At 41.9% G+C, this 24,537-nt stretch overlaps 1 protein-coding gene across 4 annotated transcripts in view; it reads right to left on the bottom strand.

The window, feature by feature from the left end:
• Positions 1–1,092: 1,092 nt before the first annotated feature.
• Positions 1,093–24,537, bottom strand: part of RCOR1 (REST corepressor 1) — a 136,480-nt gene continuing 113,035 nt past the window's right edge. For all 4 annotated transcript variants that reach the window (XM_079309498.1, XM_079309496.1, XM_079309497.1 and 1 more), the window contains 8 exons: positions 20,428–20,589; positions 17,781–17,899; positions 14,375–14,453; positions 9,679–9,873; positions 8,630–8,707; positions 8,416–8,473; positions 7,633–7,862; positions 1,093–5,500 (listed from right to left, as the gene is read on the bottom strand). In XM_079309498.1, the coding sequence (XP_079165624.1) occupies positions 5,459–5,500; positions 7,633–7,862; positions 8,416–8,473; positions 8,630–8,707; positions 9,679–9,873; positions 14,375–14,453; positions 17,781–17,899; positions 20,428–20,589 (963 nt within the window). In that variant the 3' untranslated portion in view covers positions 1,093–5,458. The remainder of the gene's footprint in view (positions 5,501–7,632; positions 7,863–8,415; positions 8,474–8,629; positions 8,708–9,678; positions 9,874–14,374; positions 14,454–17,780; positions 17,900–20,427; positions 20,590–24,537) is intronic.

The raw sequence follows: 24,537 nt of genomic DNA, 5'->3' as shown, positions 1-24,537 counted from the left end.
CAGCTCCTACTTTAAAGGAGAAATGCTCAGTGACACCCTGTAAAATGTGTTTATGTAGGACAGGCTATGAGGAATAACACAGCATTCATTCAACACTGCATTCCCATTTACAAAACATACCATTACCAGGCACAGATACAGCACCTGTGTTTCCAGAAACAGTGGTGTTATCACTACTTTATCTTTGCTTCTAGACTCCTCAGAAGAGCATGTGTTCAGGCAGGGGAAGTCCCCATTTCCTCACCTTTTTATGCTCCCTGATTAAAAGGAAGTTCCTTCTTTTTATTTGTTTCTCTTTGTTTTACTTTGGGGTTGACGGGCACATGGGCACATGGTTTATATTGAAGGTTTAAGTGCTTTGAGTCAAGTAACTCCCCTAAAAAAGCAGATTGCTGCCTTACAATACTGGTACCGTATTCTCTAGCAGCAGGAAAATTACAAGGAATGCTTTCCAGTAAGGAAATACCCTCAGCTCTCAAAAATGCTGTATGTTCTTCCAAAACCCCAAATCAGTCTCCCTCCCTACTACTTTGCTTTACAATGTAGAAATGCATGACTGATTCCTGCCCTCCATAGGCTGCAGAGCTGGAAACCACCAGTGTCCTGCTGTAGGAGCTCTGCTGCCTTTGACACACAAGCCAAGCAGAGAACTTCTCAGCACCTGTCCTGCACTAACCCCAGGCTCCCAGAGCATTTTCCCCCAAACAGCCCCAAAAGTCTTGTCTGTGTTTAGTGCTTAGCAGCACCCCAACATGTGAAGACAAAACATGATCTTCCTGAAGATTCCAAGGAGCAACATTTCCTGCCCTTCTGAGCATCTTCAATAGCAACACTGCACACTGCTAAGCTCTGAGGGCAAGTGTCAGCTTTTCCCATGTATTTTAAATGTGATTCTCTCATTTGAAAGACAACAATCTTGCTAACTTGTGCAGCCAAGTGCTTTTCACACGAAGCAAACAGGCAGCAGTTTATTCTTCAGATCCTCCTTATCTTAGGGACAACACTGTCAGGAAGGGGAAAATCCCTTTTGCATCTCCTGACCAAAATCTGCAAGGTAGGGTCAGTTGCACATCAGAACCACACTTTACATCATTAACATTTTACTACATATTTTATTACATCAATGGCTTGAAAAAATTTTATTTGATGTCAGCAAACATTGGAAATCATAGAAAAATGAATTATGTAGAATTTCACAAAGGAATTTACCCCACTATAATTCCTCATACAGTAAAATAATCCAAAACCAAATGTTACTTTTCAGTGGCTAAGCAATTTTATAATGCTATGAACATTCATCACAGTAAGTGTGCTGAATAATAGAAAACAGGCAAAAAAGACATTTAAAATATTACTTACAACAGCATTATTACAACATACTTTCTTTAAAATCCCAACGAGTATTTCATCACTTCAAAAGCTATACAGCATTTCCATTATATTTGCAAACTTAACCTTATACATCTTTTAAAATCTTGAAAAAACTTCTTTTAAGCAATCTATAAGCAGTTAACAAAATTGATAAAATCTACATAATGGAATACTATACACTCCAGTATAAATTTTATTTTAGGAGAATATGAATGTAAACACTCATTATTATACAACATGCATAGACTATACTGACCTTCCATCTTCTGAACTGTAACTTTCACTGCAATTGTGCTTTACTATCAACAGGAAAAGCTGCATTAATCCAGGGAGTGGCAGAAAGTATTTGCTTTAGGGGCATTGCACAAGATCACTAGATTTTGACTTACTGAAGACAAGCTGGAGCTAATAAAATATTTTTTCCTTTTATTTTGTAAAATATCAGTCCACTCATTGCTGAATGGGCTATGCACAAATTCATACCAATTTGAAAAATAAACACATTATCAAAAAAAATCTCCTATGATATTTTTGCATTTCAGTGACTTGGAGACTTTTGTTCACAAATCCAGTGATCAAGTTAGTGTAATGCACTGTTTGGCTCATATTTGGTGTGCAAGAATGCCAACAGCATATTAGCGATTTCATAGAATAAAAACTGAAATTTAAAGTGACAATGAGCATATTTTAATACATAATGTTTCTGATGTATTTGTACAGGAAAGAAAAATGTTTGTCAGGACATTGCTTTAAGAGAATAAGAGTTTCACTCTTATTTTAACTATTAAAAAAGTGTTCTAGTGGATACTTATGGGGTCTTCCTGGTTGCAAACTTGTAAAAATATAATAAGAAACCATTATCCCCATTGGTATTAAATATATTGAGACAACCATTGTGGTTGCACTACCAGGTATGGCTACTACTGTCTTAAGCATCTGATTGTACATTGTTGCTATACTGTTAAGCACAACTGAGGCGTGTATTTTTTTCCCTTGGTTGTAAGATTATATTACAAAAATTGATCACTGTTTCAAACCAGTTAAACACGAATATTCAAGTAACAAGGTTGTTTTAATGGATAAGTGAAAAAAGAAGTTACCTAGCACTTTACACAACTACATAAAAATTAAATAGAACAAATGAAATTTGTTTATGCATATGCAATACACTTTTATATCTTTAAGATTTCTAAAACTAAAACTTTAACTATCATTTTCTTTAACGATACCATATTTTGCACAATAACTTATACTTAGGAGAAATAATTTCCCATTTTCCACAAAATATATATAATTATGACATTCACATCGATAGTTTAAGAAACAAAATTTAAGTGAATATTCTTATCTTATGCAGTTATCTTTGTGGACCCTTCTAGTCAGAATGCAACCAGTTGATGTATCTAATGCTTGACCCATTTAACAAAAGAAAAACAGGGTCTTCACCTAAACAAGGTCAAACCATTTCAAAAGCTAAAATGATTTTATCGCATTTAAAAACATAGTTCAAGAGGATGTAAAAAACTAAACGTTTAAAATACAGTGCTATTATATTGCATGTATCAACTACAATAAGATAGCAGTCAACTGAAAAGTAATTAAACAACTTTTTTCTTCCTAATATCACAAATTATACACATTTCCCCCTACCCCATGGGGATGAAGCCAAAACACAACTTTTCTGATAAGATGGACAGATTTGAGGGCAAAAACCAATGAGAAGTCCTCACAGGTACCTAATTCTCCAGCAGAAGCCTCTCTCCTGATGAGTTCCCCCAGCTGGGATGTAAGCTCCTACACCACTCCCACACCAGTCTCCATGCATTGGTACCAGCAGGAGGTTTAACATTTAATACTAGAGTGTTTCTAGAGAGCAGCATTGCTTTACACCACAACTGTCACCTGGATTCACAGTGCTATTTGCCCGGTCTTTATTCCTAATTCACACTGGCTAACACCTAGCCTTCCTTCTCACAAGAGATTCCCAGTTCCAACTGGCACAGGCCTGAAGGAACATTTGAGCCACCAGAGCTGTCAGTTCACAGCAACAGCTGCAGAGACACAAGAGCAATACAGAGGATAGGGAATACCTCCCTTCCATCCTCCCAAAACCTTGGGGGATCTCTCTGGAGCTATCAGAATGGAACTGCTCAGCAACAGCTCCCAAGTGGCTGAAACAGGCCCTTCTGGGGCTCCACACTCCAACTTGCCCTAGGAAATCTCTCCTGTGCTGTGCCTGCGTGTTGCTGCCCAGTTTCTGACACTGAATTGCTTTCCTCACACATGGCCCAAGGGTAAGACCACAGCTCAGTGCTACAAGAGGCCAAGTGCCCTGCCTTTCCTGGGGCTGTGACCACACTGCAGGAGGTGCCAGAGCCAGCTCTGTTGCTCAGCTGGCATCAGCCTGCCCCTCAGGTACAGAGAGCAGAGCCACCACAGCACACAGCACAGCCCAGCAGCCAAACCTCAGCACCACGTCCAGGGCTCGGCCCCGAGCCCCACCAAGCTCAGCTGCAGGCCAGCCACAGGCCAGCTCATTCAAGCTGTGTTAGGAAAGGCTGGTGCTGTACATCACTGTGTGCCATCTTGGCTTGAATCCTCTGTAGAGGAAGAGAGGCAAGAAAGGTCCTTTTCTCCACCTGCAAAGACACCTGGTGGTTTCTTCCAACATAATTAAATTAACCATTTAAAATGCTTTGTGACTAGTGTTATTTTGCAGCTTTCTATTGGACAAGAAGTAATACTGCTGCTTCTAGCTTCCCTGGACACTGTCTGCTCAGCAGTCAGCAAACACCTTGTTCAAGGTGCAAAGTCCTCCCAGGGGACTGCAAGAACAGTTCCAGTTCAAGCCAGCTAGACAGGCCACAGCACGGGCCATCCCAGCAGAGGGCTGAGATTTGAAAGCTGCATGCACCAAGTATTTGGAAAAGCACCTCTTAGATTTTAAATTGCATATTTTGGTTCAGAACATGAAAGAGATGTGTGCTTCAGAAGGGTTAAAATGGCCAATGAAAATTAACCCAGTTCTTCTCCATTACACTTCCAAGAAACCAAAAACTCTTGAAGGTTGAATTTTGTGCTCCAACCCTCATCCAAACTTCCAGTGGGAGAAGCAGTTTGATGTCTTTGGCAAACAGCGCTCTGAAGAGGAATGAGACACTGGGACAGAAAGTGATCTATGGTAGCCAAATGTAAAAAGGCACATATTCCCCAAAAGGAGAGGCACCAGAGAAAGTTGTTTTGACTTAATCCCACAGAGGATCAGGAAAAAGAAAGTTGTGTAGCACTCACTTAACAAGTTACAATGTAAATGCTGAATGCCAGGGGTTAAATAGCGTATCAAACAGTTTCAGGTTAAGTATTCCCTTTTGCACTAAACAAAAGCCATTAAAATATACAGGAATAAAATGCTCAATTAGGGAGCTTTCTATGAAGCAAGAACACACAAATACAGTGGAAAGAATTGCACAAACCAGAAGTGTAATGAGTTACATCTACAACCTTGGACTGACCAAACCTTAGAAATAACATTTCCTATCACTTTGCATTATTCATGATTGCTTGCTAACATCTCCTGTCACTGCAGAACACACCTGACACAGCTGGCATGTGCACAGGCACCTCCTTTATAGAAAGCTCACTAATCATAGTGTCATCATAAGAATACACAGGAAGCGGAGACCACAAGGCCATGCAGCAATACATACTTATACCCTACAGACCAAGTATTATAAGAACTCCTAATGTGTAGAGTTACTGTGGGGCTGCTAAGGAGCTCCTTGTTTTGCAGGTTGGTCAAAATTTATAGACAGGTGTTACTGGTTCTAGAAGTCCCCATGCTTAAGCATGACGTTGGTGAAATGGAGAGCTGAGCTACCTGGGTGCTTTTGAAAGAAAGTGGAGGCAGTATGGAGGAATGAGGGGAGATTAAGGCAGATGTAGCACAGGACTGGAAGCGTTTGCCTTTTTTTTGGTAATAGCTGCTTGTCCACAGATATGATGCAGATGGCTGTCTGAGGTTTGCTAATACCTGATATCCTGGATAACACAGTAGTCAACACAAATTGTTCTAGGCTACAGCACCTTCTCACGAAGCAGATGTATATCTGACATCAAGAACAGAAGTAGCCTGGAGGAAAGCAGGGAGAAAAAGCAGATATTTAGTTTAAAATGAATATACATAGGCTTTCTTGCATCTCCAAACTTCAGCCCAAATACGTGCTACTGACAGCGACAAAACATAAAACCCTGGCAAACAGGAGGAATTCCAACAGCTTTTCCTATTCTGAGGCACACTGGGATTTGTTGTCAGGAATGTAAAGGAATTAAGAATGGAGTTGATGCTGCTTTATAACCAGCAGCCTCACCTTCCTCCTTCAAATAAAAGGAACTATAGCCACTTGCTATGGATAAGCCCAAAGCCCTCAGAAGCCTGATGAACCTTTCAGGAAGCTGGTGGCCAGACAGCCAAGGCATGCCAGGGAAGAAAGCCCCTGAGGGATTTCAGTGTTAGGCCACCAAAGTCTTCTGGCTACTGTTGAGTCCACCTGACTTGGGCAGACACTGCCTGTGCAAGTGCCCTCAAGAGCAAGCACCAGCCATGCAGCAGTGCACAAGGAGAGACCAGGAACCTGCTCCCAGCCCATGCAGGTCACTTGTGTCATAACCCCAATGACATTTCACTTTGGCCCCAGAACCACTGAGACAGACACCCAGCAGCACTGTGCCTCTGAAGGCAGTACCACCACATTCACAGCTTCTTTTGTCTGGCTCCCACCACTCAGCACTTGGTCTGCTCCAGAGTGGGCAATTTCCATCAGTCATCTGGGGATCACAACTGCTGCTCCAGCAGTAATTTCACCAGACTTTGCTGTCAAGCCTCCACTCTCCCAACATATTCCACTGCCCCATGGATCCTATGCCCCATTGCTCCATACACCTGCCCCATCAGCCCACTCCAGTTCCTGCTGAAGCTGTGTTTTCCCTATGCCAAGTGAGCCTTTCCTTTTTTGACCTCAGCTTTCAGAAGCAAGGGTGTATTTGAATCTAGGAAGAATCTCAGAGGGCTCAGAGAAGAAAAGCTCTGCATTATCAACATACACCTTCTACAGGTCACAGGAAGAGACAGTGACAAAATCTCTCAAACTGGTGGCTATGTACTAGCACCAATGCTGCTTCGCTCCACCTCTCAATTCTGGAAGAATGAGACAATTTCTCTCACACACATCGGTGAAGGCAAGTTTTCTGAGTTTGGTTTTGTTCATCTGTTGTACCTTTGGACATAGCTCCCAAATATAAACATCTTTGAATTGCATGCTACTAGCTTTTGTGAAGCAAAGAAGTTCTGCTTTTTGAATGTCTGAAGGACAATGTCCAAGTGATCCAGCCCTAATCAGAGCAACAAAAATATGAAGCACACTGAGAAGTCTTTACTCCATGCACAACCAGAATTTGCCTTATTCTGTTGACTGTGCTTGCATTTACAATACACAGCTTTTTCAGCTTATGAATTAGACCAAAGGGAATCCTTGATTAGACTTTTTAACACACAAACCTCTACCACGGTTTTCTTCTGCAAGACTAAATATTAGTCTTTACTGTTAATACTAAATTTTTGTAACTAAACTTCAATACTTAAACATCCTACAGTATCTTCGTTAATTTCCAACCTACATGGCCTTTGGAAAGGTGTTAACTCTGTGAACCTCCATCAAGAAAAGGCTGTTTCTAGAATCTGCCTTTACAGAAACAGCTGTAAAATTAAGTAAACTTTGACTTAAGGTAATTCCAGAATGAAGTTTAACACACTCATCTTGCTTATAGCTTTCTTTCCTTCACTCAAGTGAAACCACTCATCAAAAATGAAAGAGCCAGCTTTGGCTCAGAAGACTCTATGGTCACACAAAAAGCCAAAAACCACAAAGCCAAAGGTAGAAGAGCTGGGAGAACTAAGTGCAGGGAAACATCCAAGTGAGATAAAGATGCAAGAGGTTTCAGCAGCAAGGGGTATTAAAACATCTGTATTCTGATGAGATATACATACTGTGAGAGGGCTGCAAATTTACTGTTCTCCTTCTGGTTTCATACAAGCTTGCATTTCCCAAATCAGTACTGGAATTGTATACCCAGATGAAGTGAAATATGCACAGATTGAAGATTAACAAAAAGGGCTTTTGCAAAGACTATATATATAAATATACAAACATCTATCTGAACTGAGCTCAAACTGGGAATTCTATGTGACTTTTAAATTGGATTTACCTCATCTTCCTCTTCAGACATTTTAGTAGAATTATCAGGGGATTTTACAGGCTTCTGGCTATTGGTTCCATTTGTCTCCTCTTTGCCATGCTCTGCCTCCCATTCCTGCAGGACTTCATCTATGTTGAAACGACGTCGATAATTTACAAAAAAGTTTTTCACTTGCACCACAGATTTGTTTCCAATCACATCAGAGATTGCCTGAAAGTCTCGGCCATATTTCCTGATTGCTAAAAGCAACACAAAGAAAAACAAAAGCAGTGTTTTATTTCCACAAAGACCACAAATCAGGCTCAAGTCACAGCATAATGATCCAAAGCTGAACTTCTGTCAAGGTTTCAAACCTTCTTCAGGCTAATCCAGGATAAAAAAAAAAGTCTAAACTCTGCAAGAGACACAAGTTAAGACCAGCCCTGGAGACCTGAAGAAAAAAGACATGTAGTAAAAGATGGGCAGAGTCAAATGTACGAGACCTGTTTAAATCTGCCAGTGCTGCTTGAAAAGTTACACAGGCAAAGATCACAGCAGTCACTCCAGCAGTTTCACTTTCCAAAGGCTTGGACAAGCAGACTCCATTGGCAAATATTCGTACAATGCCATTTATATTGCCCAGGGAGGGGAAGGGGGAATATTGTTTCCTTGTTCAAATACATTCTTTGGGCATTAGTACATGGCAATGTCAAAGTCCTCCTTCCTTAGCCACTGAAGAAAAATTCAGCTTTGAAATGCAGCAGGGTTTTGACTATCAACAACAGAAGTACAAATAAACTTGTAGTGCCATACCTTGTACAGCAAGGAGCTGCTCATCTGTGGTCCAACGTGCATTAAATTTCTGGACAACCTAGACAACAACAAAAATTAGGTAACTTCATTTGTATACTTTCACTTCTACCTGAGCTCGTAAAAACCTCTCAAAAGTGCAACAAGGAATTAACTACTAATCAAAGCATATCATTAACATTTATCTTCACAATTAAAGGTCAGAAAATTATCTCACCTCTGGAAGTCTGTACTGTTCTATACCACCTTCAAGTTTTTCTTTGAGCGCACTGTTTGTCTGTTTGATATTCTGAATCTGAAAAGAAAGTTTAATCCCTTTAAGGAGCATGAATAAATGTCTTTGGACAAGCCCTTTTCTAGCAGCTTTGGCAGGAACCTCACAAGTCAGTCTTCCAGTTTTTCTCACAGCCTGCCTTTTCCAAAAGAAAGTTTGCTATATGGTAATAATATATAGCAGGAGCAGCTGGCAAATCAGGAGATCCCATTTAAGTTATTCTCTGCTGTCTACAAGTTATTGGGAGCAAGAATTGCCCTAACTTCCAGGTCTGTATAAAACCCAGCATAAGAAGATCAACCCCATTTGCAGCAAGTAATGAATCAAAGACTGCTAGAGAGTTCAGTTTCTCCCAGTGTGCCAAGAAAAAGGCTTCAGGCCAAAATACCAATTCTATTAAGTTTAATAAAGAGCTTGAGACAGATATCTGCTTTAAAAACAGCAAAATGCTCAAAACAAGGCAACAAACTCATGTAGCAAATCTGTATTTACTCACAGATATTTGAAAAACATTCGTTTAAAAGGCAGATCCATCAGGGAAGCAAAAGGTACATAGGAAGTTTGTATGATACCTGTCTAGGAAAGACTAAGTCAAATACATCTGCCACTTCTAAAAGTACCATACCACATGAAAAGGCAAAGGAAACAGCTGCTGCAGATGGAAATAAGATACTGCTTAAACCAATGTCACCTGAGAAAAGTTAAAGTTAAAACAGAAGGAATTCTGAATTCAAGAAAAGCTAATGTTTCTTCAAGTCCCTGCTATGAACTTTTCCTTGCTTCACTTCAGGTCACAAGTAGGCCTGCCACTGAACTTAAAACTTAACAGATGTAAAACCCAGAGCTGCAGAGCACAAGGACAGCAGTGTGTCAACTAAGCATGTAGCTTTGTACATCATCACTGCCAAGCTACAAATTCCTGCCAGCCTTGCAGACTGCAGCAGGCACCATCAGCAAACCCAGCAGTCACCCCTGTAAGATCCCATTCGTACCTGCCGTTTGATTGAGACTAATTCCATGTCCAGTTGTCTGAGTACAGTGGTAGCAGCTGTTGCATTGGCAGAAACAGCCTCCACATCTTCCTGGGAAAGGAACATTCCTTTGGGAGGTTTCCTCTTTGCTCTGTTCTTGGCCTGGGTACTGTGCTTCTCCTTCTTCACTTGAGGGACAGTTTCAGCAGGCGGCACCTGGGAAACAGCAGTCAGTAATGTTACAAAACTAAGTATCTTTAGAGATCCCTTCCAGCTCAAACCATTCTGTGAATGACTTTTAGCCACCACCAAAGGCTGGAGAACGACAATGTCATTGTGTAGACAGGAAGACATGCTTGCTTTAAGTGGCATGTCATGCAAACTGTCTTACACAAATTTCTCCTTCCTTTAGCAGCTTTATAGAGATATTGTGGTTGCCTTCTCTGCCCATTCTCCTTTTGGGACACAGATGCTCAATTTTGCATTTGTTAAATGTTCTGGTTATTTTCAAACCTCCAAAAGCCCTCTTCTTGTTTTCATCATCAGATCTGAACACATCAATTTTTAATGAGCAGCCGAAGGAAACTAAGTGTGGAGACAGAAAGAACATAACTAAAACAGTTTACCAAGATTTTTTTACTACCTGACAGACACAGGAAGGAACAAACTTCCTTCTTGACAGACAGGAAGCAATTTTTTTAGAGGCAAAGGATAAAGGAGTGAGGTAACAACAGGATAATTCTTAGATTACACCATTTCTTGGAAGTCAGGTTTTCTTGCACAGCACTTGTATATCAACTGTTCCATCAAAATGGTGCAGTTTTGCCTAAAAAAACTTTAAGTCTTTTTTGGAAATAGGAGTATTTCGCAGACCACTTCCTGTTTTTTCCCTTATGTCTAAAGCAAAGACAGGTAGCTTAGCCAGGACATTTACTACAGATCCTTCAAGAGCCCACCTGATTCTAAGACAGCAAAAACCATTCCTTCCAGAAGTTATACTCTGCAATCAACTCATACCTAAGATTTACTACCCAGTGACTGGAGCCTGGCCAAGAACACAGAACAGGATGGCAAGGAGAGAAAAAGCAGAGAGGAGGCAGCACATCTGAATACTCTGCTTGATCACTGCGAGCTTTAAACACATTGGCTTCACTCGGTGCTATTGTTTCCCTCCTAATTTACAGCTACATGTAGTTTCTACACAGTTTGTGGGATTTGCTCATTAGCATTGAATGCTTGCATTTGAAACCACACGAGGTCAAACACCAAACCCCAAGTATGAGGTTCTGACTCCCAAAGGACTCCAGCACAGCTGCCACAGATAAAAGCTTTCACCCTCCTGATGGGCACAATGGCCAGAGCCCCACAGCAGCAGCAATGTGGACAGCTGCCTGCTCTCAACCCTTTTCTTCCATCCATTGGTGTTAAGAATTCCAGGAGACACAATGTCTAGGGCAAGCCTAGAGGCAAGAGCTAACTCTTGCCATTGCAGGAGGGATACCCCTATTTCTCTCTGAAGATGAGAATGGTGAGCTGGGGAAACCAGAGTGGCTTAGTAAGTGAAGTGAGCTCTGCTCTCTGCTTCAGAAGGCAGCACTTTGATAACTGAGCCAGGTAAATTATTCAGCATGGATAGACATTTTAGATCCACTCATATTTCATCTACAGACACTGCTTCCCAGGACCACGCAGCAATGCCTCACCACAGGTTCAGGCTGTCTGTTGACTAACAGGCAATGCCTGCAGTGCAAACACCCCAGAACCCTCAACATTAAAGAAAAATAAAAGCAATTTAAAATGACTGTTTTACACACTATAAAAAATGCAAAGTTCTTTTGTGTTACAGACAAGAACCAGAGCTCCAGTAGAACAATTTCTGACAGCTCCAAATGCCTCTAGGCCCCAGCAAAAATTGGAACATCTAGTCTGTCCTGGAAACTCTTCTTTCCTGGCCACACGCTTTTCTCTAGAATTTAATCAATTTCTGAAAACCAGAGAGAATTAAAATGTGGGGATTTAGAAGGGATTTAGCAGTGCTCCTATTTATTTAGATATTGCCACTGCTATCCAGTGCACTTCAGCTTACAAACCCCTTAATACAAAGTTCTTTTCCTAAGATTTCACTGTGTAAAAAGAAGATAAAGCTATCTCAAGCTACATAAAAAGAGAGGATAAAGTGGGAGGCACTTCCAGGAACAAGGAAGATACAAAGAAAGCAAGTGAAGGTCATGACCTCAATATTACAGAACCAAACAGTTGCACTAACACTGAAAGTTTAACCAAAAAAAAAAAAAAAAAAAAAAAAGATTCCCCCTCCAATGATCCTCAAAGAGGTAAGAGGAAACAGATGAAAGATTTAAGATACTCTGAGAAATCCCAGTATTACTGGGTAAGTCAGAGAGCAACCAAGTCTCAGAGCTAAAAAACCCTCATCTCTGCAGATTTGGGACAGGAGGTTCCTTATGGTTGGAGTCCTGGGCTGCTGGCACATCATAGCCCCTGCATGTCCAACCACATCATTAAAAGAAACCTAATGATCAAGAACAAACTTATCTCCTCCTGGTTACCTGCTTGTTCTCTCTCAAGGCATTTCAATAGGCCTTGAATTCAGGTATTGTAAAATCAAAATCATTGAATCCTTAAGGTTGGATAAGATCTCCAAGATCATGGAGTCCAACCTTTTACCAAACATTTTTCAACTAAACCACAGCATAAACAGCCATGTCCAGGCATTTCACCTCCAGGGATGGTGACTCTGCTATGTCCTCAGGTAGCCCACTCCAGTGCTTAACCATCCCTTCAGTGAAAAAATTCTTCCTGGTGTCCAACCTGAACTCCTCCTTGAGGATACTTTCTCTCATTGTGTCCCTGGTTGCCTGGGAGAAGAGACCAACCTCCACCTTGCTACCACCTCCTTTCAGGTAGAGAGTGACAGAGGTCTCCTCTCCAAACTAAACCACAGCTGAACTCTGAACAGGCTGTGAAGGCTGTCAGCTCCATTTTGTCCTCCAGCACAATCCCTGTCCTGAAATGCTCCCTGCCATGGCAGACACAGCCAGGCTGCATATGCTCCATGAACTTCAGATTGGTTGGAATGCTATGGCCTGTACCAGTGTGACAGGGAGTGCACAAAACCTCCCCCAACACTAAAGTTTTCTGTAAAAATGTCTTGACAGTTATGTAAAAATGGCAACTGCTTAAACCAGACGTCTTATCTGGTTTGGCCTTACAAGAGATGCAGCCAAGTTGGTGAAGAACTACCTTTCCCTCTTCTGCAGCAAGTTCAGGACATGTCAGCATTGGCTGGGAAGGAAGAAATACTAAAGGGCATTGAAGGGAGTTCTTTTACAGATACAAACTTTTGAAGAGCTTACAGAAAAACCTAGACTGTCAATTTATTGGAATAATGGGAAATGAGACAATAGTATTACTTACAAAACACTACAGAGTAGACAGCTGCAACTTAGCCAAATGAGAACCCTTCCTGTCTGTGTTACTGTGACTTCTGAGAACTCAGTTTCTTATAAGTACTAATACAAATGGCTTCACATCCACTCTACCCCCTATGAAGACATTAAGGGTCCTGGTTCCTTCAGTGGAAACAACAGCTAAACTTTTCTGGAAAGACTAGAGAGCACACTCACATGGGTGAAGAGCAGATGGAAATGTTATGCTTTTTCAATTATTTCCATTAAAAATTATTTGTTGAAGAAATTAATCTCACTAAGAGTGAACAACAAAACTGTTACTCTGGGACTTTTTTTTTTTTGTGGGGGATTATGTTTTTAAATACTTCCAGTGGGTTTTCCCTAAATATAACCTTTTAAAATTAAATAGAATGACTGGGAGAGAGAGACTAGGAGAGAAATCAGGCTAGAAGAAACCAGGATACGGAGCTAACTGCAAGGAGAGAAGGTCTTAAGCATCTTCCTGTAACTCATACAGACAACCCACACTGCTGCTGAATGAGATGTTTTTATTTAGTAACAGGTAACCTGCACAGGGAGATGAAGTCTATGATTTCCTATAGGGCATTGCAGGCTGGGTTTTCAGAATTGTTGTATTTGTGTAACTATTTCCATCCAGAACTCTATGCCCACTGAAAATGAAGTACTTCAAGTGAGACACAAGTACTACATTTTGAGCTGACATAACAACAGGTTAAGGTCACCCTGCCAGAAAAAACTAACTGGTCACAAAAGCTTTCTCCTTTACTTTTTACCAATACAGCTGCAATGCTGGTGCTAGTGAAGTGACAAATATTGCTGGGGATTTCAACACATCAGGAATGTACCTTAGAGCCTAATGTGTACATAAACACACTTCTGTTGGTCTACCTAGAACAAAAGGATTTATTTCCCCTCCAGCAAGCCATCTCCACAGGGGGATGTGCTTCTACTCTATCTCCATGCAGCTGGGTTGATTTTAAGCCACTGAGGGTGGTTTAAACTAACACAGCCAAAGAGAGGATAAAAGAGTGAAAACAACCACACAGTACATTATCAGGGGATGGTAAAGTGTTAAATTTTCCCAGCTCTATCCATAACAACTCATTTATCTATACTTGTCTTGATCCAAGAATAATTCTGAAGACAATTCTTTTGTTGTATGACAACTATACAAAGTACTACAGAAAATTAGATACTGTCAGCTTCAACATGAAGTCGCTGGTAAGTAAACACTTTCATTTGTACAGGAGTAAGAAACAGAATTGTACCTCCTTTTTGCTCTCCTTGTTTTGTTCAACTTCAATGTCAATAGGGTTATTTCCATTTGCTTCCTCCATTTCATCCTCACTGGAAGACAAAAGCAAACAGTACTGAATTTGTTTGTGAGACTCTCTTTTTCTATAAATAGTATGCTAAAACAAATGCATGAATGCCACAGCAAGACCAACAGTTTTCCATAGTTTTATTCCCAGGATGTGGTTTTTTGGGGGGGATTGGTGTTGGTTTTATTTGGTTTTGGTTTAAGTCAATAAATTCTTAATTCAGAGAATAGTGCATACAGGAACACTTCTCAGCAGTGTACTTTGGAAAAATAAATCTACACAGATGAAGGCAGGAAACATGAAATTAATTCTGCAAGTTACCTTTCAAAGAACATGGGACACTAAGCATTTTTACTTTAGGCAAATTGAGACAGAAAGACTGAAAAATACAACAAGTAGCTAAAACACAGATTTCATACATCTAATATTTAGCACAACAGACATGCACAAGATGAAGTCCCTCAAGAACATGCACAAAAATTATTTGGTATCTCTTTTTTTTATTTTCAGTGACAGCCTCACATTTCATTCTCCTCTGGAAAAGAAAAAGATGTTATCAGTTACAGAGTAATAACAGGCATGAAATTAGGGCCATATTGAAAGTGACTTGTCCAACCTGGCTTAGGTGGAATTTTAATCAGACATTTAATCAAATACATTTTCAGGATGTAGAATTTTTGTACTGTACACAACCCAACTTAACTGCACCATTTGAAACAATGCCCAGAAACAGAAGAAACCAGCTGATGTAGTCAAACCTTGCAGCCTGTGCTGAGGAGGGCTTGGCTGTGGCATCAGCACTCACGTGCCCAACTCCCTGCTGCAGCCACATCCTGGAGGATGGAGGAGGAGTGGGCTGCCATCCTTCTCCACAAGGGCAGGCAGCCATACAAGCCACTTCTCCTCACTCAAGCCACCTGGCTCACCAGCTGATTCACAAGACATTTAGTTTGGATAATGATGATTTCAGGGAATAAACTCCCAGGCATCCCCTCCCAGAGCTATACACACAGCCCCTCACATACAACTTAGAACAACTGCTGAAAACTTGGTCCTAAATGCACTGAGAGTTATGTTAGTGGCAATCTGAGGGGTTGGGGAATTTCCCTGCCTAGCCACAAAAAGGATATAGAGGTATTTGAGTGAGATACCTCAAACTGCCTCTTCTCTTAACCCCATCTCCAAAAGAACTTCCTTGTGTTCTCACCTAGGTTCAGATTTCAGCCTTTTCACAAATCTTTGATGTGCTGATAGTTTGTTCTTGTATTCTAGCAAGTTCCCTAGACATGACCTAAATTAAAGCCCACCCCCTTATTTCTGCACTTGTGGACACTGACTGCCATAACCAAAGAACACTTTTGAAGTTCTGCCAACACCAAATGGCACAGTACAACCTGAAAATCCTAAACTCACTCAAGAGTGGATTCCACACCCTGCATGGCTGCATTGACAAATCCTTTGAGGGTGTAGAGGTTTGACTCTTTTACATAATGGAGGGGAAGAACAGAAATCAAACATCAAGCTGACAGCCTGGTGCTTAGCTTTCTGCAGATGTAAATCAAGTTAAGCATTTTCAATCCAGCTGCCTTCCTCAAAGGTTACAAAATTACAGCACATGGCAGCCCATACAATTCTTTCCCGTTCACCAGATGGTCTGAGGTGCTACTTTTCCCAGCAAACAGGCATAGGTACTGAGAGCTGTATTTCTGAATTCCAGTAATTTCATTTATGAGCCTAGAACAAGAGAGCATTTATTCATAATTTCATTTATGAGTACAGAAAGAGAGAGATGATTATTAAAAGACCCTAAACTACATAGTACAAGACAAACCTATACTCCATATAAAAGATTCCCCCCCTCCTCCCCACCAATAACTTAGCAGGAAAACTGAAAAACTAAATACAAAAAAAAAAAAAAAAAAACCACCAAAAAAACCCCAAAAAAACCCCAACAACCAGGATGTAGACCAAAAAAAATAGGCAGCCTTTGCAGAGAAGAGAAAAGAACAGAATGGAAAATGAGGCTCAGGTCAAAGAAAGCCAACCAAATACTGGATAAGTTGGCTGGTAGTATTCTCCCTGGCCCTGCCTGTTAAGCAAGTATTGCTGACCTAATGGAGAGATGGGAGAGGTTGAGTGAGTCATTGATGTAGCACAGCTCAACCCTCGAAACACATTTCTTCCCCCTTCCCAAACAAGACTTGCTCATATGCAGTGGAGCCAGCAAACAGTCAACTGGGAAATGCAACAACTCCTCTGAGGGGAAAGCCTTTGCAGAATTTTGCCCAATTATGTCAGAAGTCCTCCAAAGGCAGGCACACAAGTCTGGTCTGCAAAGACATTAACTGCATTTTAGAGAAGGTTGAGAAGGCACCTGCATCAAGCAGATAGAGTTACTGCAGCTCAGAGTGGTTGCTTTCCCCACAGTCACCTGAAACCTCTGCACTTCTGAGCCTCCTTCAGCTCCAGAACTAGGTGAAATCACCAAGTGACAGTAACTGTACAGATACTTACATCAATATGCACAAGGCCACTGCTGACCTACCTTCAAGGGCTTGCATGGGTATCCAGGAGGGTGAGCTTGCAGAAAAAGCATGAGTCAAGCTCATTTGCTAAAACTCAGTAGCTAATGGCATCCTGAACACCACCAGCCTCACCCAAATGCCACAGCACCCAGCACTCCCTGGAACAGCTCAGCCAGAGAGCTCATCCAAAGCTCTCCTGTGCTACCCTCTTCTCAGTCACTCAAAATCAGAGCTTTACCTTCATCTTTCTCAGAGAACAGAGCTTGGCCTGGCAACCTTATGCTTGGTCACAGTTTAAGATGCAAGAGAGGAAGGGTCTGTGTGTGTACAGGCACAGGCTGAGAGGGGTCCTGCACTGGAGCCTGTTTCCTGTGGTAGGTGCACATTCTCACTCTGCTGAGCATCACATGGAGGAAATAAAGGTAGATTTCAGCTCTTTTATTAATTCTTGTTGCTGTCCTGCTTATCAGTGTTTCTGGGTCTGATGACAACAGTGCAAATCAGATTATAAACAACTTTAATTTCAATTTCCCAACACTCAAGCAGTATCAGAGAAAAAGTTCTAAAATGGTGGGACTGTAACCAGTGCACTAGAGGGCACTCAGGAATTACAGTGTCGAAAAAAGGAGCACAGCTAACTGCCAACTGCCTTTTGGCTTTCAGCAAAACAAAACATAGCAGGGAAGAGGGGTGGGGAAAGGTGTGGTACCAGGAAATGTTTTGGGGAAAATCCTACATCTAGTTTCTTATAAACTAAGACAAATTTCTGGGGTAGACTAAAAAAACCAGTGTGCAGCAATACATGGCCTTTCTGCTTGCAAACCTACCTTTCCTCACGTTCCCTTTTTTGTTTACGAGCATGACGGTCCATCACACTAGTTTTAGTCCTTGTCTTCTTCCAGGAGTAGTAAAATTTCACCAGGCTGGCTATTGATTTGTCAGGAAGCTGCAAATTAAACACGTATCCTTTTATATGTTTATATGTCAAGTATCCCCAGAAGTTCACATACAATGGGTCTGTTTTTCCAAGAACATCCAACCTCTTTACATTGGATTCTCTCAAAGGCTCAAGCAAGGCAGTTCTGCAACTTTTCCAAAAATTATTTATGTGGGAGTGTTTCAGGTTAATGCCTACTATTTAGGACATGAAGATCTCTAAAGAGCATCTCAGCAAGCTTCCCTTCACCAGTCAAGCAGCTGGTTCCCTCCAAAATAGGGGAACACAGCAAGAGTAAATCTGAAATGAGGCCTCAATACTGAGATAACAGTTTTAAAGCTAGAACAGATCTAAAAGTCAACACAGACACATGTAAACAACCACAGAAACTGCTGAATTGCAAACACCCCAAACATATCTTTGATGTTTGGTTAAATAGGTTTATTCACAGCATTCACATGACAAAGTCTATTCAAAGGATGTTTTCAAAAGGTGAAATGTTACTGTATGGTGTACTGAGGGTACAGAAAAACACAAATTATTTTTTTGTCCTCTTACACAAATGCCATTATCCTGTAGCTAGGCAAGAAAAATCTGCCTTCAAAAAGCATAAAACCACATTAAGACTAATTCTCTACTTTGGAGGTGCTCCACATGAATGCTCTTACACAGGACTTTTAAAAGGTTAAAGTGCAGCCTTTTCTGCTGAATTAACTATGTTTTACTGAAGTGTCTGATTCCACTTGGAGGGCAGAGCAGATGGGGAGGAAAACAAAACAAAATTGAGCAAGAGCCACATCTTTCACACCAACACTGCAGTTTAAGCCTTCACCTGAGACAAGCCTGGTTCTCAAACTGCAGACTGACTTTAGTTTCTAATAACTGATCACACCAGCACTCCCACGCTGGCCCACAGCTGCACACAGGCAGAAATCCATCAGCACTGGCAAAGCACAGGTGCTAAGTCAATGTTGTGTTGCCAACAGCCATGTAACAGGCTGGTGTTCTGAAATTAAAAAGAGTTGCACAGAACAAACTCAGGGACAAGGCTGTTCATGACAAACATCCACTTGGCTATAAACCTGTGCTGAGAGTTCCAAAATATCAGAACCAGCTCTGTTAAATAATGTCACTCGCCTTTCATTCTCTGCCTTTGGAGGTTTGTCCCCTCAGTTCCAATCTGAACAGCTGCTGATGGGGCAGCAGCTATAAACTAACAACTAACATGCTCCCGAGCCGTTGATTCCTGTCCCCTGCTAAGCACAAAGCTTTGTGCCATTTAATTCCTTTCCTGCAGAATTGCTTTCCTGGGAGCAACAGTTAAAAAAATATATCATTACCTAGGGAACAGTGCATGAGCTTGGCATCCCTGTATTGGAATGCACTTCACTCAGGGACAGAGAGCCATGCTTCTGCATATAAACCTAATTGAGAATTTCTTGCTTTGGCAATTAACCAACCAACGATGGGCTTTATGTTCTCTTATTTCCCCAGAACATTCCTCTGCCCTATTTTCCCTCCCATATAAGATAACAGGAATAAAGCAGCTAAACTCTTCAAGAGTTCCATCACCTGACCCAAGGGAGTGGGAGACCCTAGGACTCCAAGAATATTTGGAAATGAATGTCAGTGAAGGACAAGGTACATGAAGGCAAACATGACAAAAAAAAGCCTCTGACACCCTTCTGAAAAAGGACCTTCATCCTAGGAAAGCAAGTGACCTTTTGCTTTTCAGCAGGATCAGCAACAGACCTGTGTCATGTGCTTAAAAGAGGCTGAACAGACTGCAACAGCCTAGACTCACTTCAAAGGGTCACAGATAGTGGAACTGGGTCTTGTTTGAACATTCAAGAGGCTGCTTTACTGATGGAGAGCAAAGAACAAAGTCCACTTCCTACCCAGGTGATGAACCACTTGAAGACACTCTCAAGACACAATTAACAAAAATTTTTACAACCAATCCTCTATCTCTTTCAAAAGAGAATCCCTTTCAGGCAAAAACCTATCCTTAAAGTTTTCAACCATACATTTAAAACAGTTTCATTACCAACCAAAAGCAAAGGACTAAAGCTTTCAAGGATGTACAAACCTTCATCACAGCATCCACTGTGAAGCACAGACTTCATCATTCAAAAAAATTAATTCCTAAAAATCAGGCTGTAATAAAGGAAATCAACTTTGCAGAGATGATCTTTACTGCATATGTGTAGGCACATGTGCACAGACCATGTCTGAATTCCAGCTGAGACAAGCACTGCCATAGCACACAGGGGACTGAAAACTGTAATTTCCAACAAAACAAAAAAAAAAAGTCATGCAGTTGTAGTTTATCCTGAACCAGTAAAGTAAAGTACTTCAGGAAAACACTTCTACAGAGACTCTGGGAATAATATTGCTTCTTCCTACTCATGGCAGCATTTTCCCTCTAACACCCCCTTTGGCCTGTCCACTCTCAAGAGCATTAGACACACATTCAGCACAAACAGCACTGAAGACGACAGTCTGTTCTGCTTGTCCACTCCTGTGAAACTACTTACCATCTGCTGGATCCTGTGAAAGGTTTTCCCATGGAAACTGAAGGCCTGTTCAAACAAGACCTTGTCTTCCACTGTCCACTCATCTGGGAATGGCGTAAAGTTTGGCAGATCTGCCAAAGACTTCTCGATGTTGTGCTTGTGCCAAAACAGCATCCCAAGAGCCTAGAAATAATACAGATACCAAAGTGACAATAAAAAGAAACATTGAAACATTCCACTTGAAAATGGAAAGGAGAGCTACAACATTTTTCTCAGGCAACACATTAGATATAATTTTAATTCCCAGCTGCATCAAATGCTTTTCTGAGTGCAAGAAACCTGGAATCTGCTCCCTAGCTAGGCTGTGAAGATCAGCCTGAAAAACCACAGAGGTCATTATGTAAAAAAAGATTAGCAACAGAAAGGAGGGAGGGAAAACTTAAGAAATTATTTCAGCTTTACTGATCATTTCTGACCACAGATAAGCTAAGCAAAGGCTTGAAGAAGTCTGCCTAAAAAAGACTGAATGAAAGGCAGCTTCTTTCCAGTGCTGGACTCCACTTCCTGGCAAGGAAGGATGGTTTAGTAGACCGGGGGGGGGGGGTTATAATTGTTTAAGGGGCTCTTTCTGAGGGGGAAGGGGAAAAGCAGAAGATAATGAAACAAGAACTGGAAGAAGGAAAGGCAGAGAACATGCACCATCTTGACTTGCTGCTAAAAAGTCCCTGGCCCAAAGGAGGAATAAATCACACTCATTCTGGGGGCAGCTCTTTTGTTCCCTTGAGAGAGGCCCCATTTTGCTGTTGCAGTCCCTGGTTCTCAGTTCCAAAGACAAAGTGCCTGTGCTGTGCTGCACCACCTGCAAACCATTGCCCTTCTGCTGTCTCCAAGACAGAGGCAGAGGGGGGCTCTCCCAGGGCTCCACAGCCCCTGAGTGTTATGATACAACACTACCTCTGGCATGCCAGCAACCACAGCGAGTCATTCTGGGAAGGCCTGACTCTGCAGAGCTAAAAACCAGCCTTTCACAATTACTATGAAGTGAAAACAATCCCCAACATGCTGAGTAAAACATAAGAATAACCTGCTCATCATATGCAAACTCAGCTCAGGTTTCACAGCCATAGTTACCCTCATCTAGTAGTTTCACCCTGGCTGCCTAGCATTACAAAATCCCTCCAAAAATTGGTGTTTCCCCATTATGCTTTGCTATGCAAAAAAGCATTTCCTTTATGGGATCTCATGCCCCTGAGATTCTGCAAAGAGCAAGCATAAAAATGTAAGTGCTATCCAGGATCTTGCCCAGACCCTACTGGACTCTCAGTGCTGCCCAGACACTGTCTCCTCCCTTCTGCCAGCAAGTAGTAATCTCAGTTGAAGGCACTCAAGATGTCAGAGAAGCCACACAGCCATTCTGGCAAGGATGAGGTCAAAGATACTATTTTGCAGTCATAAAGGACTGAGTTTTCTCTCCCCGACAACCTTCTTCAGCTTCAAATATGAGATCTACCTGATATCCCTATGAGAAAGAAAGGGATAAAGAAGGAGCAAGACATTTTGGGAGGGCAGGGTAGCATTAAATAGCACTGAGGTTAGTGAAGACTGAGGGGAGAGCTGCCTAAAGCAAGAGGTAAGCAAAAGGATTTTCCTTAGAGGCTTGCTTAACAGGAGATCAGTATTCCTCTCCCACCTGCCCTGGAAGAACTCTGCACTCATACACAGGTGAGCACAGGGCCTTCCCAGGCTGCTTTGGCCCAGGGTGTCTGACAAAGGCTGGCAGGAAAGCCTGGGTCACAGCCAGACTTTACTGTGGTGCTTCCAGAAGTCTGTGACTACCACAGCTCAGCACAACCACCCACAGCTGTCTGCACCACCAGCTGAATGAAGCACCTGCCCTGGCAGAGCTCACTGGCCTGTGGGGAGCCTGCCCTGGAGCTGGCCAGGCTGCAGGGACTCCCAGCAGCACAGTCCTGAGCCTCCAGCCACGATGCAGCAGCAGCAGAGCCAACAGCAGGGCACTGAGCCATGGGCAAGGGGACTGAAAGGACAGGATGGAGCTGGGCTGGCACGGAGCAGGCAGCTGGACAGGAACACTGCTGGGCAGAGCAGAACCAGCCAGCACACACCCCAGCACCCTGCCAGCAGCTCCCACTCCCCTCAGCACAGACTGGCACACCTCAGCCTTTAAGGGGATGCTTTGGGCACTGGGCACAGGTGGAAAAAGGCAATCTCTATCCAATGACTGTTAGCCAAGGCACTGGGACAGGGAGCAAAGTGACTGGCTGTCAGGGGAATGTGTGCGTGGGAATGGGCTGCCTTGGCCAGCAAAGCCCGGAGACAGTGGCCAATTGCTAAAGTGAGCTTTTACTGGCTTCCAGGGAGCCTGTATCAGCCTGTCCAGTTAGCCAGCCAACAGCAACTCTGATGATACCTGCTGAAGACTGAGTTTCCCTTGATGACACAAATAATCATCCTGATTTGAAAGCCTTGACACTTTTCCCTGTAATACAAAATGAATGTACGCCTTCCAGAGCAATACAAGCTAGATCCTCTCCAGTTATTTCCTAAAAATGCCTAGCACAGCTCTCTAGGAAATCCCAAAAGAAATGGGAAACATGTTTAACTCCAGAGTATTATGTGAAAGTGCTACAGAGGAATGAGGAAATTTTTAGGAGCAGGGACACTTTTACAAGCTGCTCAGCCACTTCACACTGATGTGGCGAGTCATGCAACTTCTATACACAAAGGGGGAGAGAAAAATGGAGAAAAAGACTTCAAGGAATGAGTGGAAGGTCTATCTTTTCAACAGTAAAATTAATGCAACTCTCAGCTAAATTTAAGTTTCCCAAACCACTAGAATTCAGTGGGGTTTTTTTCTATTAAATCAAAAGCTTCATTTTCATCAATCTTCTGTATCAGTCTTTACTTTCCAAATAGCACTTCACCACTAAAATAATGAAACCCATTTCTACTATTCCAAGACCAACTCTCTTGAAAAATGTTATCCACAATAACCAATACTAGGATATATCAATATCAGCTGAAAAGAGTTACCATCTTGATTTTCATTTTAAGTTCACAGCCTTTTGGTGCCTGTTCACTTTATTGTTATTTTCTGCTCTTAGAAACTACAATGATCAAGTCTGATCATTCTTGGTTTTGACAGAAATTTTTTACTGGCTATCTCAACTTCAGTCTCTTTGTTTAACAAGAAGTCTTTGAGCATGAGTATCAACCACTGAAAGTCTGACTCAAGGATGACAGCAGAACCATTTACATAGAAGACCTTGCCCATCCTAAGCATTTGTTTCTATGCTCACAGCCTCTGAACAATTTCATAAACTTTCCAGTTTTTGTACTTGTAGAGACAGTGTGTGATTTACCAATACAGTTAAGTCATAGGATTCCTTGCCTTCCCTTTCCGAGCAAGTATTAGTGCATGAGGCAACTCCACAGAACTCAGAAAAGTTTCTGAGGCACAGATCTACTCATCTCCCCAGCAAGTTTTGAAATCATTGTCAGTTAACACAGGAAAGATTAGCACACAATCCTAGACCACAGGGAATAAAGGAGAGGTGTGTTCCTCAGACCAGCATTTCCATCTCTAGGTTACAGGTGCTGACTAAGGTCAGTGGCTGCTGCAAAGTCATCCCGTTTACTAGACTGACAGCCAAGGTGCTCATCTGTGAAATGCAAAACGATTTGCAACACAGTTTTAAGGTAAATAACTGTGGGTATTGGTCTGCCTCAGAAAAGCACATGATGGTTCAATAGCTCATTAATAACTGCCAAGACATCCATGAAGCAGAGATGGAGCAGTCAGCTGGAAACTGCAGCGCAATCAGGCAGCTGTCCAAAGATAAGCCAATCTTTTTAACGTTGTTTAGGGGTTCTGAAAGTGCTCAATAAGCAGTCACCAGAGGAAGCATAATACTCATGGCCAGACTCCATTAGAAATTATAATGGTTTTGTTTTCTTCTTTTGACTCATGATGTAAAAGTAAGGGTGAACTCTGTATCCACAGAGCACAGGGTATTATTAGGAACAGTCAGTTTTGGGACAAGTAGTAGAGGAGAAAACGTAACAGGTACAGAAAGAAAGAAGCACTTCTAGGCAGTCTCCTGAAGTCAT

The sequence above is a fragment of the Erithacus rubecula genome, assembly GCF_903797595.1.
Source record: "Erithacus rubecula genome assembly, chromosome: 6".
NCBI lineage: Eukaryota > Metazoa > Chordata > Aves > Passeriformes > Muscicapidae > Erithacus > Erithacus rubecula.
The sequence above is the reverse complement of the archived record's forward strand: the minus strand, read 5'-3'. Positions and strand labels throughout refer to the sequence as shown.